The 19,215-nt window shown below is 39.1% G+C and overlaps 1 protein-coding gene and 1 pseudogene across 2 annotated transcripts in view; both read right to left on the bottom strand.

Moving 5' to 3' along the window:
- Positions 1 to 6,155: 6,155 nt before the first annotated feature.
- Positions 6,156 to 19,215, bottom strand: part of ZNF875 (zinc finger protein 875) — a 33,822-nt gene continuing 20,762 nt past the window's right edge. The window contains exon 5 of one of the 2 annotated variants that reach the window (XM_059382895.1): positions 6,156 to 10,965. In XM_059382895.1, the coding sequence (XP_059238878.1) occupies positions 9,290 to 10,965 (1,676 nt within the window). In that variant the 3' untranslated portion in view covers positions 6,156 to 9,289. The remainder of the gene's footprint in view (positions 10,966 to 19,215) is intronic. The other variant, XM_059382897.1, reaches the window with a different exon arrangement.
- On the bottom strand, positions 15,384 to 15,481 carry LOC132006290 (U6 spliceosomal RNA; annotated as a pseudogene).

Here is a 19,215-nt window from a genome sequence, read left to right as displayed (position 1 = left end):
ATCATCAGGGAAATGCAAATTAAAACTATAATGAGATACCACCTCACAGCTGTCAGAATGGCTAAAATAAAAAACACAAGAAACAACTAGTATTGGTGAGGATGTGGAGAAATAGGAACCCCCTTTCATTGTTGGTGAGAATGCAAACTGTTGCAGCCATTGTGGAAAACAGTATGGAGGTTCCTCAAAAAACTAAAAATAGAACTACCCTCTGATCCAGTAGTCACACTGCGACTACAAAATACAAAAGCACTAATCCAAGGGGATATATATACTCCTATGTTTACTGCAGCATTATTTACAATAGCCAAACTATGGAAGCAGCCAAAGTGTCCATCAACTGATGAATGGTTATAGAAGATGTGATATATATATACATACATATATATATATATATATATATATATACACACACACACACACACACGATGGAATAGTATTCAGCCATAAAAAGAATTAAATATTGCCATTTGCAATGACATGGATGCAGCTGGAGAGTAAAATGTTAACCGAAATAAATCAGAAAAGGCAAATACCATATGATTTCACTCATATGTGGAATTTAAGAAACAAAACAAATGAGGAAAGGAAAAAAAGAGAGAGACAAAGCAAGAAACAGATTTTTAACTAAAGGAAACAAACTGATGGTCACCAGAGGGGAGGTGGGAAGCAAGAAATAGGGGATGAGGATTTAAAAGTACGTTTATCATGATGAAAATAAAATAAAACAAAATGATAGAAAAACATTTTGTTCTGAGTACCTGTTTCTTTTGGGTATATACCCAGAAATGATTTGCTAGATAAGATGGTGGCTGTATGTTTCATTTTATAGGAACTGCCAAATTATTTTCCATAGTAACTACACCATTTTACATTGCTATGAGCAATGTATGAAGATTCCCAACTTTCCACATCCTTGCCAACACTTGTTACTTTCCTTGTTTATTTATTTTAGGTATCCTAATGGGTGTGAAGTATCTTATTGTGATTTTGATTTGCATTTCCTTAATAACTAATGATGTCTACTCAAGAACTTTGCATTTATTTATTTATTTGGTGATAGGAACAAAGTTTATTTGACACTTCATGGACAGTCTCAGAAAACTACAAATTAAGTGGAAGACAGAAAAGTTTTATAGGATAATCAATAAAGAACAGGGAAGAGACAAATAGAAAATATCTGATTGGCTGGGGCCACATAGTCAACCTTCTTGGGAATGGGAAGGCCCAGAGTTGGCTTGCCATTTGGGGATTAGCTGGCTGGATTGCATTTCTTGTGCAGAGTATTCACAAGGACACAGAAATTATCCAAGTTTCAGTTTGCTGACATGGCACCCAGGCAGACACAGCTCCATCTTGGCTTAGATTACTGCCTTATTATAAAAGGCTGTAACTCAGGTACAGTAGGAAGGAAGGGATGCATAGAGTAGGGTACGAGGAAAGGGCCTGGAACTTCCATGTTCTCTCTGAGCACCAGTCTTTCCAAATCTCCATGGATTCACCCAACCAGAAGCTCTCTGAACCCCATCTGTTTCGTTTTTTATGGAGACTTCATTAATAGGCCCAATTGATGAAATCATTGTCCCTTGTTGACTGATTCAACCTCAACTTTTGCCCACTTTTTTTTTTTTGTTTTTGGTTTTGCTTTTTTAGTAGTCTCTATGCCCAACATTAGGCTTGAACTCAGGTCCCAGAGATTAAAAGTCACATGATCTTACTTATTGAGCCAGCCAGGCACCCCTGCCCACTTTTAAATTGTATCCTTATTTTATTCTAAGTTGTAATAGTTCTTCATATATTCAGGATACTAAACCCTTATCAGATATATGATTTTCCAGTATTTTGTACCACTCTGTAGATTGTCATTTCACTTTCTTGATAATATCCTTTGGTGTATATTAAGTTTTAAATTTTATGAAGTTCAATGTATCTGAATTTTTTATTGCTTATACTTTTGGTGTCAAAATCTAAGAATCTATTGACAAATAGGAGGTCATGAAGATACTCCTGTTTTTTGCTAATAATATTAGTTTCTGGAGTAGAATTTAGTGATTCATCACTTCCTATAATATCCAGGGCTCGTCACAAGTGCCCTAAGGTCCTCTTTAATTTTGTAGTCTTAAAGGTTTTGTTTAATATTTTCTAGTTTTCAGTGTGCAAGTCTTTTACCTCCTTCATTAAATTTATTCTTAGGTATTTTATTCTCTTTGATATTAATGAAATGGTTTACCCACTCTCCTTTTCAGATGGTTCATTGCTGGTGTATGAAAATACAAGTGATTTTTGTTTGTTGATCTTGTATTCTGTAACTTTGCTCTATTTGCTTATTAGTAGTTTCTTTGTGGTTTTACTTCAATTTTCTACATATAGAATGATGTCTGCAATTAGAGATGGTTTAACTTAGTCCTTTACATTATAGATATCTTTTATTTCTCTCTCTCTCTCTCTTTTTTTTTTTTTAGAGATGGAGAGACAGCAAGAGAGGGAATACAAGCAGGGGGAGTGGGAGAGGGAGAAGCAGGCTTCCCGCCAAGCTGGGAGCCCAATATGGGGCTCGATCCCAGAATGCTGGGATCACAACCTGAGCTGAAGGCAGAGGCTTAACCCACTGAGCCACCCAGGTGCCCCTATTTCTCTTTCTTACCTACTTGTTCTGACTGTGGCTCCCAGTACATGAATAGGACACTCTACTCACAAAACAAGAATATCAAGATGAGGGTGCCTGGGTGCTCAGATGGTTGAGCATCTGCCTTTGGCTCAGGTTATGATCCTGGGGTCCTGGGATGGAGTCCCGCATCAGGCTTCCTGCTCAGTGGGGAGCCTGCTTCTCCCCCTTTCATTAATAAATAAACTCATAAAAAGATATCAAGATGAAAATGAAAAGGTGAGTAAAACAAATACTACCAAGCATGCCTGGGTGGCTCAGTCAGTTAATCATCTGCCTTTGGCTCAGGTCATGATCCCAGGGTCCTGGGATCAAGTTTCACACAGGGTTCCCTGCTCAGCAGGGAGTCTGTTTCTCCTTCTCCTTCTGCCCCTCCCCACCACTCATGTGCTCTCTCTCTCACATAAATAAAATCTTTAAAAAAATATGAGATTAAAAAAAAAAAGCAAATACTACCAAAAAAGGTAAATGCAAACAGTACTGAGAACAGACTAATTAGAAACACTGAATGGGACTTGAGGTTGCTCCATTTTTTAAAAAAAGATTTTATTTATTTGTTTGACAGAGAGAGATCACAAGTAGACAGAGAGGTAGGCAGAGAGAGAGGAGGAAGCAGGCTCCCTGCTGAGCAGAAAGCCCGATGCAGGACTCGATCCCAGGACCATGAGATCACAACCCGAGCTGAAGGCAGAGGCTTAACCCACTGAGCCACCCCGGCGCCCACTCCATGGTTTTAAAAGAGAAAACCCATCAAGAAGACATGTTAATTTCTGTATCTCTAAATAAAATAGCTCTGAAATGTATTAAGCAAAATTTAGTGGGAATACCTAGAGAAAAGTTTCTTAACATGATCATAAATTTATTTATTATAATCACTTATAGAAATGGAAGTTATAGCTTTTTAAAAATAATTAAAGCTAATTTCTGTTGGGGTGAATACAATGGTGTTTGTTCTACTAATATTACTTATATCTACATTTACATACAAATCTAATTTTACATGTGTTAAGCATATAATATAAATTAATAAAAGACATGATCAATACAAAACAACAGATGATGCAGTAACTATATAGAGAAACATTAAAGTTTGCAACTTTTTGTGTTAACTTTGGTATAATATTGTTAAAATATACATACACACATTAAACATTTGCTTTTTAAGTAACATGAAAATTCACATAACTTGATTATATTCAAAACTAAACCTTCTGAATTAAGATGGAAGAAATCACAAAATATATTGACTATAATGATATAAATTTTTTTAAAAAATGAAACACTAGGAGATTGTAAAAATGAATGCATCCATCAAGCCATTTGTACAAATAGTAATTCTTGGCTAAAGGAGAAAAATAAAAATAAAAATTATAACCTTGACTTTCAGAAGAAAAAAGGAAAAGGGTAGAAAAGTTTTAAGTATGACTAAATAAGCTTCAAAAAGCAATAAATAAAAGTTAGCTTCAAGAGGTTAGTAATTATTAAATGCATTGAAAATGTGACTAAAAGAATAGAGCTTTTTTTAATAAAAAAAATAGAAAAATGATAGGCAAGAATATTCAGAAAGAGACATAGCTACAAGCATGGAAGAGATTAAGTAATCATACAATTTAGTTTTTGCATAAAGATTACCCAAGATGTCTTTGTTTTGTCTAGAGAGAGCTGCATACTTCAGATTGTAGGTGTTAACAAGCAATTTCTTTGCATTTATTTTGCTTATTTGGTAATTTTCTTCTGTGCCTAGTTTAAATTTAAGTTTGTTTTTTTTTTTTTTTCATAATCTCTACCAAACTCACAACCCTGAGATCAAGAGTCACATGCTCCACCAACTAAGCCAGCCAGGCACCCCATGCCTAGTTTAAATTATATAAGGCATAGATGTTAATAGTATGTTAGGTATTATAATGTGTAACTTTTTTCTGGTGTTAATGTGAAGTATTGTTTGATGTGAGATATAGACCATAAACATCTAAATATTTTTTATTTTTATTTTTTGTAAATAGGGCTGAAACTCATGACCCAGAGATCAAGAGTTGCTCTATGGACTGAGCGAGCCTGGCGACCTTTTTTTTTTTTTTTTCAAGATTTTTATTTCTTTTAAAATAATTTATTTATGTATCTATTTGTTTATTTATATAAGGTTGAGAACAGGGTCGGAGGGGAAGACAGAATCCCAAGCATGCGCCACACCCAGCATGGAGCCAGACAAGGGGCTTGATCTCACAAACCTAAGATCTTGACCTGAGGCTAAATCAAGAGTTGGACACAACCTACTGAGCCACCCAGGTGTCGCAATGTGCTCTTGCTTTTCATCTGTGAGATAAAGAAAGAAAATCTGGCCTTACACATCCAGATTTTTTAAATGAAGAAGTATTCTAATGGCCTTTTCAGGTATTTGTCAATATTATTGACACTCCACCAAAAATCAACAAGTGGTAATTTCTTAAATGTTATTGTAATGTGGAATCTGACCTTTATCTCTCTCTCTAAGATTGGTATTAATTTTAATTTTTTTTGCAGGTTTTTTTAAAGTAAACTCTATCCCCAAGGTGGGGCTTGAACTCACGACTCTGAGATCAAGAGCTGCATGCTCCACCAACTGAGCCAGGTACCCCAAGCCTCCATCTCTTAAGTTAAAATCCTTTTGTCTATCTTATACTTTAATATCACCGCAGATGATTTTGTGGCATCACACAGTAATCATTCAGAAAATACTGGTCCAAGGAGTTAGGCAGGCCTTCCAAAGGTTGACATAGTATATTATATGGTATTACAAAATCACATTAATATCATCAGTAATCTCATCACAAAAGACTAAGTATCAGAAAGCTGTCAAGTTCATGGTCATCACAGATACATTTTAATATGCTAACTTTTTTGTCTGAAAGTCAAATTAACAAAAATTACTACCAGTTTTCTTTATTGTCAGGTTTTATAAATCACTTCATTTTTGACAAGATGCTTACCAGATATACAGGTCTTCATCCATTTATTCAAAATTCATCAATTGTTTTTTCAAGTAAAATGGGTGTCCATAAAAAGGTGGTTAGTTTGGCTCACAACTCAATCATAAAAGTGCATTTCCTGGAAACAACTTTGTATTTCAGAATGAAGGAAAACTTTATGTGTCTTTCCCTCATTACATAAAATATTTAGAAGATAAATTTTAATATCCTGGCTGTAACATTATAGTTTTGCAAGACATTACCATTGGGGTAAACTGGGCAAAGAGCTCAAGGGATTTCTCCACATAATTTCTTACAAATGGATGTGGATCTAAAATTATCTCAAAATAAAAAGTATAATGAAAAAATTTTGAGGTGCCTGGGGTAGCTCAGAGGGTTAAGCCTCTGCCTTCAGCTCAGGTCATGGTCTCAGGGTCCTGGGATGGAGCCCCGCATTGTGCTCTCTGCTCAGCAGGAAGCCTGCTTCCTCCTCTCTCTCTGTCTATCTCTATGCCTGCTTGTGATCTCTCTCTCTGTCAAATAAATAAATAAAATCTTTAAAATAAAAATAGAAAAAAAATTTTGTACTCAGCATCAAGTTCAACAAAACTAATTTTAACTGTTTTATCAAGAACATTCTTTTTTTTTTTTTAAAAGATTTTATTTATTTATTTGACAGAGAGAAATCACAAGTACACTGAGAGGCAGGCAGAGAGAGAGAGAGAGGGAAGCAGGCTCCCCGCCGAGCAGAGAGCCCGATGCGGGACTCGATCCCAGGACCCTGAGATCACGACCCGAGCCGAAGGCAGCGGCTTAACCCACTGAGCCACCCAGGCGCCCCTATCAAGAACATTCTTAAGTGGAAGTAGCATGTTTTTACCACAAGTGTGTGTTGGTAAAGAACACAACAACAAGTAGTACAGTTTGGTGACACAATCCTGATTCAAGCTAAAGGCCCAACAGTTTTACCCACCATTGCTTTTCCACAATCAGTGCAAATTTCAGCACAACAGTAAAAATCAGGTCTTAGTGTTATAATGAAATTTGTTTTGACCATGGAGATCACCTGAAAGGGTCCCCAAACATCCTCTGACCACACTTTGAGAACCACCGATTCATAATAAGTTAAAATAGAAGAGTTATATTAAAACTTACTGCTACCCCTTTTCTTTTACTTTTGTTTCCTTAAGTCATCTCTACATCCAATGTGGGGCTCAAACTCATGATCCCGAGATTAAGAGTCCTTGACTGAGCCTGCCAGGCACCCCTGCCTGACTGAGCCAGCCAGGCACCCCTGCCACCCACTTCTGAAACAGATTTCAGTGACCATAACAGGCTTATGGATTTGAAGTGGTATTATTTCATACTGTTCATCATCTTTTTTTCAAAATTTTCTTCATGCGGTATAGTCTATTACTTAACCATAGGAGTGGTAGGATGGGCAGTTGGGCTTGGGCACTTTTTCTGTTGGTTTTAAGCATCTAGAGCTATTATTGTAGAATATGAAATATGGGGCACCGGTAGACAGCTCGTCCAGCTTGGAAAAAAAATAATGAAGCCACAAGATTTTGAAGATTCACATATATGAACACCATCTGATTGGCTTCCCAACTTGCACACAGGTTTTAATGCTAGGCCCAAGTGGAGAACTCAGGTTACCTGTTCCAATTCTGTCTCTTCTGAGAAGTTCTAAGCAGAGGATCTAATGCAGGTTTAAGACTCAGTATAGGTGGGGACTGGGTAGGGCCAAAGTATGGGGCCTCCTTCCACCATTTCCAGTGTCTGGTTGGTTGCTGTTCTATATACATGTCTCCCAAGGTTGGAGTCTCTTTGAATCTGTTTGAATCTTCATATACCAGCAGTGCTCTATTTCTTGTTGAGAATTTTAAATAATTTAAGGCAAAATCTTTTGGATTTATGGACTGATTATATTGAAAACTAAAATACTTCTTCTTAAAGTTAAAAAATATAAAAGATACATGTTTACTGTGGGAATCCTTATTTTTGTGACATCATTTTATGAAAAAAAAAATTCAACTCTAGGATACAGAGAGATTAAAACTCTAAAAGTATTTTTCTATTGAGAAGGAGAAATGACAGCAGCCCAGGATTTATCCCAGGGAAGGAAAGAGGAGGGCAAGCTACACCAGCAGCTCCATCTAGGATAATGTTTCCTAATTCTTCACCAGGTTCTGATCACTCCACTTAAACTTAGAATTTGAACAAAAATTAAGACTCCTACACCTTGGGGTGCCTGGCTGGCTCAGTCAGTAGAGCATGTTGACTCTTAATCTCAGGGTGGTAAGTTCAAGCCCCATGTTGGGCATGGAGCCTACTTAAAATTAGAAAAAATTAAATTAAATTAAAAAGAACTCTGCACCTCATATTATCTGAGCTAGTGATTTCTTTCCTTTCAATATCCTTTGGATATTGAAACTTTGAGACCTGTTTATCTTTTCCCTCGGTTGAGAGCCAATGACTCAAACACTGAATCTTGTACTTGCTATTTTCATAATAACTTGAAATCTTGCTTCCTCACTTTCTAAGTACTCATATAAAAGTGAGTTTGTTTTTCTATTTTTTATGCAGTTCTATTCTAGATATCTGTCCACAGATGAAAAAGACATGTTACTATACAGTTCTTATATTATCCTGCCATTCCTCAAAATTTTGTTTTCCAAATAAAACTCAGAATCATTTAGTCAAGTTCCATGAAAAAAAAATTGGGCCCTGGCTCAGAATTATAAGTGAATCTATGCGACACCGCCCTTCTCAAAAAGAGAGTATTCCCAACCAGAAAAGTCATGTATTTTACAATGGCTGGAAAGATTTAAACCAAAGAATTACCTGTGGGATGTAGTATGGTAATTCAAAGAAGAATGGAAAGTAATTTCATTTTCTATTTCTGTATATGTGAGTGTGTTTTCTTCATGAAAGCACAGAACACATTTCTAGTCTAAATATGCCTAATAAAACTATTTTTAGTATGAATTCAACCTGGAAACCAGAGAGGGCCTCAGGAAATAAGCAAAAATAGATACTTCTTCCTAAAATCTACAGCTAGGATAGTCACAATTTTTCTCACCAGTTAGCTTGTTGTATAATAAAACCTTCTACCCATGCACCATCTCTGTTCCCATGAATTCACCATTTCCCAAACTCTCCCTGAAGCGGACTCTGCTGGCTCATTTTCAGGGAAACCAAGATTAAATCAGCCGTGATTTCTGTCAAGTCTCTTGTTCTCAGAAGGTTAAGACAGACATTAAGAAATGAGCTCTAGTGTTGCTGTTTCTCCAACATTAAGATTACTGTATAAAGAGTGTTCAAGTATTCTTGGGAAACGACATTAGAAAAGCCTCCATTCCCTAATTTCAACCTACTTGGAAGTACCCCCTCTATCACATTACCTGACAGATCTTCCATAACCCACCATCCCTACTAGAGAATGTCAGAGCTCTGAAAATGTGCTGGCAGCTCTCCTTCACAGGGACTAGAGATGTTGACTCTTAACCATTAGGCTCATGAACATTCCCATCACACATAAGATGTCTCCACTTTGGTGTCTGGCAATGCCTGACTTATTACTAAAGCCACACTAATGCCCTCGGTGTGACTTCTGGTATCTCAAGAAGTATGAGTCTTGGCTAAAGATTTCACTACACTCCTACATACAAGGTTTCTATCCTGAATGTGTCCTCTGATGTCTGATGAGGTTTGATTTCCGACTAAAGCATCGCCCACACTTCCTACAAATATAAGGCTTCTCTCCCGAATGTATCCTTTGATGTCTTACAAGGTGTGACTGCCGGCTAAAGCCTTGCCCACACTCCCTGCACACATGAGACTTCCCCCCTGCATGTGCCTTCTGGTGGGTGATGAGAGTCAACTTATCACAAAAGTCTTGCCCACACTCCCCGCACACCAAAGGTATGCTACCTGAGTGTGCCCTCCTGTGCCTAAAGAGATTTGGCTTCTGGCTAAATCTTTTACCACACTCTCTGCATATGAAAGGCTTTTCCCCTGAATGTGTTCTCTGGTGTGAGAGGAGGGTTGACTTATCATTAAAGCCTCGCCCACACTCCTTGCATACAAATGGCTTTTCCCCTGAGTGTGCCCTCTGGTGTGTGATAAGGGTTGATTTCCGGGTAAAGCCTCGCCCACATTCCCTGCACACAAATGGCTTCTCCCCTGTGTGTGACGTCTGGTGTTTGCTGAGGTTTGACTTCAGGCTAAAGCACTGCCCACACTCGAGGCACATATAAGGTTTAATGCCTGAGTGTGTCCTCTGGTGGGTCTTGAGGTTTGATTTCCAGCTAAAATGGCGCCCACATTCTGTGCATATGTAAGGCTTCTCTCCTGTGTGTATCCGTAAGTGTCTAATGAGGTGTGACTTCTGACGAAAGCCACGCTCACACTCCCTGCACACATAAGGCTTCTCTCCCGAATGTGTCCTCTTATGCCTGCTGAGATGTGAATGCTGGCGAAAGCCATGCCCACACTCCCTGCACACATAAGGCTTCTCCCCAGAGTGTGCCCTCTGGTGCGTGATAAGGTTTGACTTCAGACTAAAGCTCTGCCCACATTCCTTGCACATGTACGGCTTGACGCCTGAATGTGTCCTCTGGTGTGTGAAGAGGTTTGACTTCCAAGTAAAGCCTCGTCCACACTCTTTGCACACGTAAGGTTTCTCCCCTGAGTGTGTCCTCTGGTGTGTGATGAGGTTTGACTTCCAGGTAAAGCCTCGTCCACACTCCTTGCACACATGAGGCTTGTCCCTAGAGGGTGTCCTCTGGTTTTTGATGAGGACTGACATACTGCCAAAGCCCTGGCCCCACTCGGTGAACACGTACGGTGTCTCCCCTGTGTGTATCTTCTGGAGGCTGAGCAGGTTTGACTCCTTCATGAAGCCTAGCCCTAACTCCCCGTATTTGACTTCTCCCAATCCTGAGACTTTTACACCGTGCAACACTTTGTCTGTTTCCCCAAGGTCTGTCCTCTGGTCTCGGCTGGGCCCTGTGGCCGTCACTGCCCTGTCTTGCTCCACCGTTACTGGCTGTCGTTGCAGTGGGCAGGTCAACACCTTTGAAGTGCCACCCTTGCTCTCGGACAAGGGCTTGGAGTCTTCTGTCTCTTGAATTTCTGCTTTGTCACTCCAGCAGGTTTCACCAAAGAGTCGCTTCTGCTGCTGTTTTTGATCTTCTGGATAGTGTTTCCCCGGAGGGAGATGATTCCCTGCACGTAAACTTGAGAAGAGCTGAGGAAAGTGACTGAACCACACGTGCTGGCTGAGGCCTTGCTGACTAGCAAATGCCAGCGGGCAGTGGGGACAAGGTGGAATGTTTAGCTTTGATTCTGCTAAAGAAAGAATAGTTTTAGTCAGAGTACCCATGGGTAGGGTTGTCAGGGCCATTTTGCTTTGCCCATTGGTCATTTGTAATATGTTTATATCACAACCTGTGTCCCCCTCAGACACCCTCACATCATAACAAGAGCTATTTTTCATTTTACTTTATATACTATATATTTTTAAAAAATATTTATTTATTTGAGAGCAAAACAGAGAGAGTGAGTGAGAGAAAGAGAGCATAAGCAGGATGAGGGGCAGAGGGAGAGGGAAAAGCAGACTCCCCACTGAGCAAGGAGCCTGATATGGGGCTCGATCCCAGGATGCTGGGATCATGACCTGAGCTGAAGGCAGAGGCTTAATCAACTGAGTCACCCAGGTGTCCCTATAAATTACATTTTTAATTATATGAGTTAGCAAACTTGTTAGGTAGGCCAAATTCAGCCTGCAACCTGTTTTTGTATGGCCCACCAGACAAAAATGGATTTTACCTTTCTAAGGATTTCTTTCTAAGGAAGAGAAATAAATAAATAAATAAGCAAACAAACAAACCAGCCGACCGAGCAACAGACGGCATGTGACCTGGAAAGCTTAAAATCTTTCCTGGGTGGCCCCTTGTCCTACTGCAATGTAGAAAACTCATACCAAAAACTTATTTTTCACAATATCTGACAGAGCAAAAAGTTTGCTTTCAGAAATCAAACACACACACACACACACACACACACACACACACACACAAAAGAAAGAAATCAAACACATACAATACAGGGAGAAGTATTTATTCATGAAAAACACTGAGCCCCAGATAAGAAAAGCAGGAATCTAGAGCATTATTGCCTAGACCAGCTCTCACCCTTCTGATTCCCGGCTTGGTTGGTATGGCAGTTAAATTAGGACAAGTCCTAAAACGATCAGTTCTGCTCCTGTTACAGGAGCAGTCACCTGATTTGGGGGGAAGGTGAGAAACCAGTGCTAGGTGGACCTGTCAATTAATGTGGCTTAGGGAAGGCCACCAGTGACTGCTATCTGAGGTAGCAGACTTGGCAGGGGACCCCCCCCCCAAAACCCAAACAAAAAATAAAAGCCAAAAAAACACGAAACCAAAGAAAAACAAAAACATAGCCTGGTAGACGATCCAGAAAAGTAGCAGGGGAAAACCTGAAAGTGAGAGAGCCAGGGAGGGACTTGATAAACTCCACGCAACCCCAGGCTGTTTGCAAAAGCAGGGGAAATGGGTAGGGGCCCGAGCTATGCACATAACCCTGCCTGATACAGAGGCTATAATCAGGTACAGAGGGAACATTAGAGGGATCAGTGCAAAGTAAAAAACCAGACAAGACCTGGAAACTATCTGAAATGTGAAGGAGCTCCCCAACCCACTCATTTCTCCACTGGCAGAGGTAGGAAGCCTTACTGGCTCAGTCTTTGAACACAATCTATTGCTAATTGTTGCAGATCATGGAGCTCTGCAGATACAAGGCTGAAATCAGGAAGCCAGGATTAAAATTAAACAGAAGACTACAATAACAAATCAAGCAAGCGGAAACATCACCTTCACAGAGAAAACACATTCCATATATTTAGTCTAGAAAAGTTACTAAAAGTCACAACAACAACGTCTAGGCAGGAAACATCACCAGCTATCAGAGGGGCTACAACATCTAAAATATCCAGTTTCCAACGGAAGAGGAAAGAGGGACCCAGGGCAAGGAAAATATGCAGACAATAGAAACTGTGGCTGGGTGGCCCACATGTTGATTTATAGGGGGAAAGAGAGTTCAAAGCTGTTACTATAAATGTATTTAAAGAACTAAAGGAAACAATGTGTAAAAATTTAAAGGAAAGCATGGTAACTTAAGAAATAGAAAAAATCTCAATAAAGGATAAAAACTATTAAAAATATAAAAGGAAACTCTGGAATTAAAAAATAAAATAAATTACAAAATTACTAGGAAGGCACAATAGCATATTTGGGTTTGCAACAGAACAAATGAAGTTGAAGATAAATCAATAGAAATTACCTAAACTGAAAATCAGGTGAAAGAAAACTGAAGAAAAGTAAAGAGCCCAGAAACCTGTGGGACACAATCAGATAAGTCAGTCTATCTGTAATGGGAATGCACAAAGGAGAGAACAGAGAGAGAAAAGAGCAGAAAAAAAGTCTCAAGAAATAACTAAAAAGTCTGAAATTTGTTGAAAAACATTAGTCTATAAGTCTAAGAAGCTCAACAAACTGCAAGAAAAACATCAAGGGGGTCTGTGTGGCTCAATGGGTTAAGCCTCTGCCTTCAGCTCAGGTCATGATCCCAGGGTCCTGGGATCAACCCCTGCATTGGGCTCCCTGCGAGCGGGGGAGCCTGCTTCCCCCTCTCTCTCTGCCTGCCTCTCTGCCTACTTGTGATCTCTCTCTCTGTCAAATAAACAAATAAATAAATAAATAATTTTTTTTAAAAAGAAAAACATCAAGAGGGTGCCTGGGAGGCTGAGTCAGTTAAGCATCTGCCTCTGGCTCAGGTCATTGATCCCAGGGTCTTGGGATCAAGTCCTCCATTGGGTTTCCTTCTCACTGGGGAGTGTGCGTCTCCCTCTCCCTCTGACTCTCCCCAGACTTAAGCTTCTGCTCTCTCTCTCTCTCTCAAATAAATAAATAAATAAATAAAATCTTAAAAAAAATTTTTTTTGCCATCCTACTGTTAGACAGTAGGATGACAATAAACACATATCTTCCAATAGTAACCTTCAACATGAACGGCCTACGTGCTCCCATGAAATAGCACAGGGTTGCACACTGGACACAAAGACAGGTCCCATCCATATGCTGTCTATAAGAGACTTATTTTGAACCTAAAGACACCTCCAGAACGAAAGTGAGGGGATGGAGAACCATTTTTCAAGCCAACACACCTCAAAAGAAAGATGGAGTAGCAATTCTTATACCAGACAAACTAGAATTTAAACCAAAGACTGTAATAACAGATCCAGAGGGACACTATATCATTCTTGAAGGGTCTATCCAACAAGAAAATCTAACAATTGTAAATATCTATGCCCCCAACATGGGAAGAGCCAACTACATAAGCCAGATATTAATCAAAATAAAGAAATCAGATCAACACTAATATATTAATAGTAGGATATTTTAACACTCCACTCTCAGCACTGGATAGATCATCTAAATAGAAGATCAACAGAGAAACAAGAGCTTTGAACAACACATTGGACCAGATGGACTTCATAGATATATACAGAACATTCCACTTTAAAACAACAGAATACTCATTCTTCTCGAATGCACACAGAACTTTCTCCAAAATAGACCACATACTGGGTCACAAATCAGGTCTCGGCCAATACCAAAAGACTGAGATTATCCTTGCATGATATCAGACCACAATGCCTTGAAACTGGAACTCAATCATGAGAAAAAACTGGAAAGAATTCAAACACTTGGAAGTTAAAGAGCATCCTCCTAAAGAATGAATGGGTCAACCAGGAAATTAAAGAAGAACTTAAACAATTCATGGAAACCAGTGAGAATGAAAACACATCAGTCCAAAACCAATGGGATACTGCAAAGGCAGTTCCAAGCCTTTCTCAAAAAAGTAGAAAAATCCCAAATGCACAAGCTAACCCTACACCTAAAGAAGCTGGAGAAAGACCAGCAAATAAAACCTAAATCAAGCAGGAGAAGAGAAATAATAAAGATTAATGCAAAGACCAATGAACTAGAAACCAGGAAAACAGTAGAATAGATCAGTGAAACTAGAAGCTGGTTCTTTGAAAGAATTAGTAAAATTGATAAACCACTGGCCAAACTTACCCAAAAGAAAAAAGAAAGGTCTCCAATTAATAAAATCATGAATGAAAGGGGAGAGATTATGACTAACACCAAGGAAATAGAAACAATTATTAGAAATTACCAGCAACTGTATGCTAATAAATTAAACAACCTGAAAGAAATGGATGCCTTCCTAGAAACTTAAAATTGACCAAGACTGAAAGAGGAAGAAACAGAAATCCGAATAGACCATAACCAGTAACAAAATTGAAGCAGTGATCAAAAACTGCCCCCAAAACTGAAGTCAAGGGCCAAATGGCTTCCCAGGGGAATTCCACCAAACATTTAAAAAAAATAATTAATTAATTTTGTATTAACATATAATGTATTACTTGTTTTGGGGTACAGGTCTGTGAATCGTCAGTCTTACATAATTCACAGCGCTCACCATAGCAATACCCTCCCCAGTGTCCATCACCTAGTCACCCCATCCCTCCTACCCCTATCCCCTCCAGCAACCCTCAGTTTGTTTCCTGAGATTAAGACTCTCTTATGGTTTGTCTCCCTCCCCAGTCCCATCTTGTTTCATTTTCCCTCCCTTCCCCCCACCCCCGCCCTGCCTCTCAAATTTCTCATGTCAGAGAGATCAAAAATATGGAACGCTTCTCAAGTTTGCATGTCATTGCACATGGGCCATGCTGATCTCTGTATCGTTCCAATTTTAGTATATGTCTGCTGAAGCGAGCACTCTACCAAACATTTAAAGAAGAAATAATACCTATTCTACTGAAGCTTTTCCAAAAAATAGAAACAGAAGGAAAACTTCCGAACTCTTTCTAGGGGGCCAGCATTACCCTGATCCCAAAACCAGGCAAAGACCTCATCAAAAGGGAGAATTACAGACCAATATCCCTGATGAACATAGATGCCAAAATATTCAACGAGATCCTAGCTAATAGGATCCAACAGTACACTAAAAGGATTATTCACCACGACCAAGTGGGTTTTATGCCTGGGACGCAAGGGTGGTTCAACATTCACAAATCAAACAACGTGATAGAGTACATCAATAAAAAAAAGGACAAGAACCATATGATCCTCTCAACCAATGCAGAAAAAGCATTGGACAAAATACAACATCTGTTCCTGATAAAAACTCTTCAGATTACAGGGATAGAGTGAACATTCCTCAATATCTTAAAAACCATTTATGAAAAGCCCAGAGCAAAAGAGTACTAAAAGTTCTAGCCCCAGAAATGAGACAACAAAAAGAAATAAAAGGCATCCAAACTGGCAAAGAAGTCAAACTCTCCCTCTTCACAGATGATGTGATACTTCATGTGGAAAACCCAAAAAACTCTACCTCTAAAAATTGGAACTCATACAACAATTCAGCAATGTGGAAGGATACAAAACCAATGCACAGAAATCAGTAGCTTTTCTATATATTAACAGTTTAACCGTAGAAAGAGAAATTAAGGAATTAATTCCATTCACGATAGCAACAAAACCCATAAGATACTTAGGAATAAAGAGGTAAAGGATTTATACTCTAGAAACTACAGAACACTTATGAAAGAAATTAAGGAATACACAAAAAGATGGAAAAATATTCCGTGCTCATGGATTGGAAGAATAAACATTGTTAAAATGTCTATCCTCCCCAGAGCTATTTACACTTTCAATGCCATCCCTATTAAAATACCACTGGCATTTTTCAAAGATCTGGAACCAGAAAAATATTAAAATTTGTATGGAATCAGAAAAGACCCAAATCACCAAGAGAAGGATGAAAAAGAAAAACAAAGCGGGCATCATGCAGCCTGACTTTAAGCTCTATTACAAAGCTGTGATCACCAAGACAGCATGGTATTGGCACAAAAACAGACACACAGACCACTGGAACAGAACAGAGACTCCAGAAATGGACCCTCAACTCTAATTTCTGACAAATCAGGGAAAATATCAATGAAAAAAAGACAGTCTCTTCAATAAGTGTACTGGGAAAATTGGACAGCTACATATAGAAGAATGAAACTAGACCACTCCTTTACACCACACACAAAGATATACTCAAAATGAATGAAAGACCTCACTGTGAGACAGGAATCCATCAAAATCCTAGAGGAGAACATAGGCAGTAACCTCTTTGACATCAGCCACAGTAACTTCTTTTAAGACACGTCTCCAAAGGCAAGTGAAACAAAAGCAAAAATGAACTTTCGGGACTTCATCAAGATCAAAAGCTTCGCAAGGCAAATGCAACAGTCAACAAAACTAAGAGGCAGCCCCCAGAATGGGAGAAGATATTTGCAAATGACTTACAGATAAAGGGCTGATATCCAAGATCTACAAAGAACTTCTCAAACTCAATACTCAAAAAACAAATAACCCAGTCAAAAAAATGGGCAGAAGACATGAACAGTCACTTCTCTAAAAAACACATACAAATGGCTAACAGACACATGAAAAAATGTTCAATATCACTAGCCATCAAGGAAATTCAAATCAAAACCACAATGAGATGCCACCTTATACCAGTTAGAATGGCAAAAATGAACAAAACAGGAAACAAAAAATGTTGGTGAGAATGTGGAGAAAGCGAAACCCTCTTATACTCTTGGTGGGAATGTAAGTTGCTACAGCCACTCTGGAAAACAGTATGGAGGTTCCTCAAGATGTTAAGAATAGAGCTACCCTAGGGACACCTGCGAGGCTCAGTTGTTTGTGTGTCTATCTTTGGCTCAGGTCATGATTCCAGGGTCCTGGGATTCAGCCTCCCTGATCCGCAGGAAGCCTGCTTCTCCTTCTCCCACTCCCTCTGCTTGTACTCCCTTTCTCGCTGTCTGTCAAATAAATAAAAATCTAAAAAAAAAAAAAGAATAGAGCTACCCTATAACCCAGCACTTACACTACTAAGTATTTACCCCAAAGATACAGATGTAATGAAAAGAAGGAGCACATGCACCCCAATGTTCATAGCAGTAATGTCCACAATAGCCAAATTGTGGATGGAGCCAAGATGCCCTTCAACAGATGAATGGATAAAGAAGATGTAGTACAGATACACAATGGAATATTATTGAGCCATCAGAAATGATGAATACCCAACATTTGCATTGACATGGATGGAACTGAAGGGGATTATGTTAAGCGAAGTAAGTCAAACAGAGAAAGACAATTATCATATGGGTTTCACTCATATGTGGAACATGAGAAATAGCATAGGGGACCATCGGGTAAGGAAGGGAAAACCAAAAGGGAAGAAATCAGAGAGGGAAATGAACCATGAGAAACTATGGACCCTGAGAAACAATCTGGGGGTTTCAAAGGGGAGGAAGTTGGGGGGAGGAGTTACAGCATGATGGGTATTGAGGAGGACACGTACTGTGATGAGCACTGGGTGTTATAGTTAACTAATCAATCACTGAACACTGAAAAAAAAAGTTATTTATACTAAAAAAAAAAGACTCTTAACAAAAGAGAACAAATAGGGTTGAGGGAGGGAGGGAGGGGGGTGGGGGATGGTCTGGATGGGAGATGAATATTAAGAAGGGCACTTGGGCGCCTGGGTGGCTCAGTGGGTTAAGCTGCTGCCTTTGGCTCAGGTCATGATCTCAGGGTCCTGGGATCGAGTCCCGCGTCGGGCTTTCTGCTCAGCGGGGAGCCTGCTTCCTCCTCTCTCTCTCTCTCTGCCTGCCTCTCTGCCTACTTGTGATCTCTCTCTGTCAAATAAATAAATAAAATCTTAAAAAAAAAAAAAAAGAAGGGCACTTGTTATGATAAGCACTGGATGTTGTATGTAAGTGATGAACCACTGAATTCTACTCCTGAAACCAATACAGCACCGTATGCTAATCAACTAGAACTTAAAAAATTAAAAAAAAAAATTTTTTTTTTAATCTAAAAAAAAAAAATACTTCAGGGGTGCCTGGGTGGCTAAGTTAGTTGAGCATCTGCCTTCAGCTCAGATAATGATCCTGGCATCCTGGGATGGAGCCCCACATCGGGTTCCTTGCTCAGCAGGGAGTCTGCTTCTCCTTCTCCTTCTGCCCCTCCCCCCTGCTGTGCATGCTCTCTCTTTCCCTCTCTCTCTCAAATAAGTAAATAAAATCTTTTTTAAAAAAGAAAAGAAAGACATAAAGAGAGCCCCAGAGAGACATATCATAGACAAATTGTTGACTATCAGAAAAAAAGATGAAAGAGAAAATCTTGAGAGCAGCAAAAGGAAAATGATTCAACATGCACAGCAGGAAACAATATGATTAGAGCTAACTTCTCCTCAGAGACAATGGAGTATGGAATGATTTATTCAAGGTGCGGAAATAAAGGTGAAAAAGCTACTAAGGAAGAATTCTATTCTCCCAGAACTATCCCTCAATAATGAAATTGATACACATGTTCACAGATTAACAAGTACTCAGAGAGTATCTGTTGCTAGCAAACATGCCTTATAAGACATACTAAATAAGACTGTCAG

Source organism: Mustela nigripes, chromosome 17, assembly GCF_022355385.1.
Source record: "Mustela nigripes isolate SB6536 chromosome 17, MUSNIG.SB6536, whole genome shotgun sequence".
In the NCBI taxonomy this organism is placed as follows: domain Eukaryota; kingdom Metazoa; phylum Chordata; class Mammalia; order Carnivora; family Mustelidae; genus Mustela; species Mustela nigripes.
Note: the sequence above shows the minus strand (reverse complement) of the source record. Positions and strands in the feature narration are given on the sequence as shown.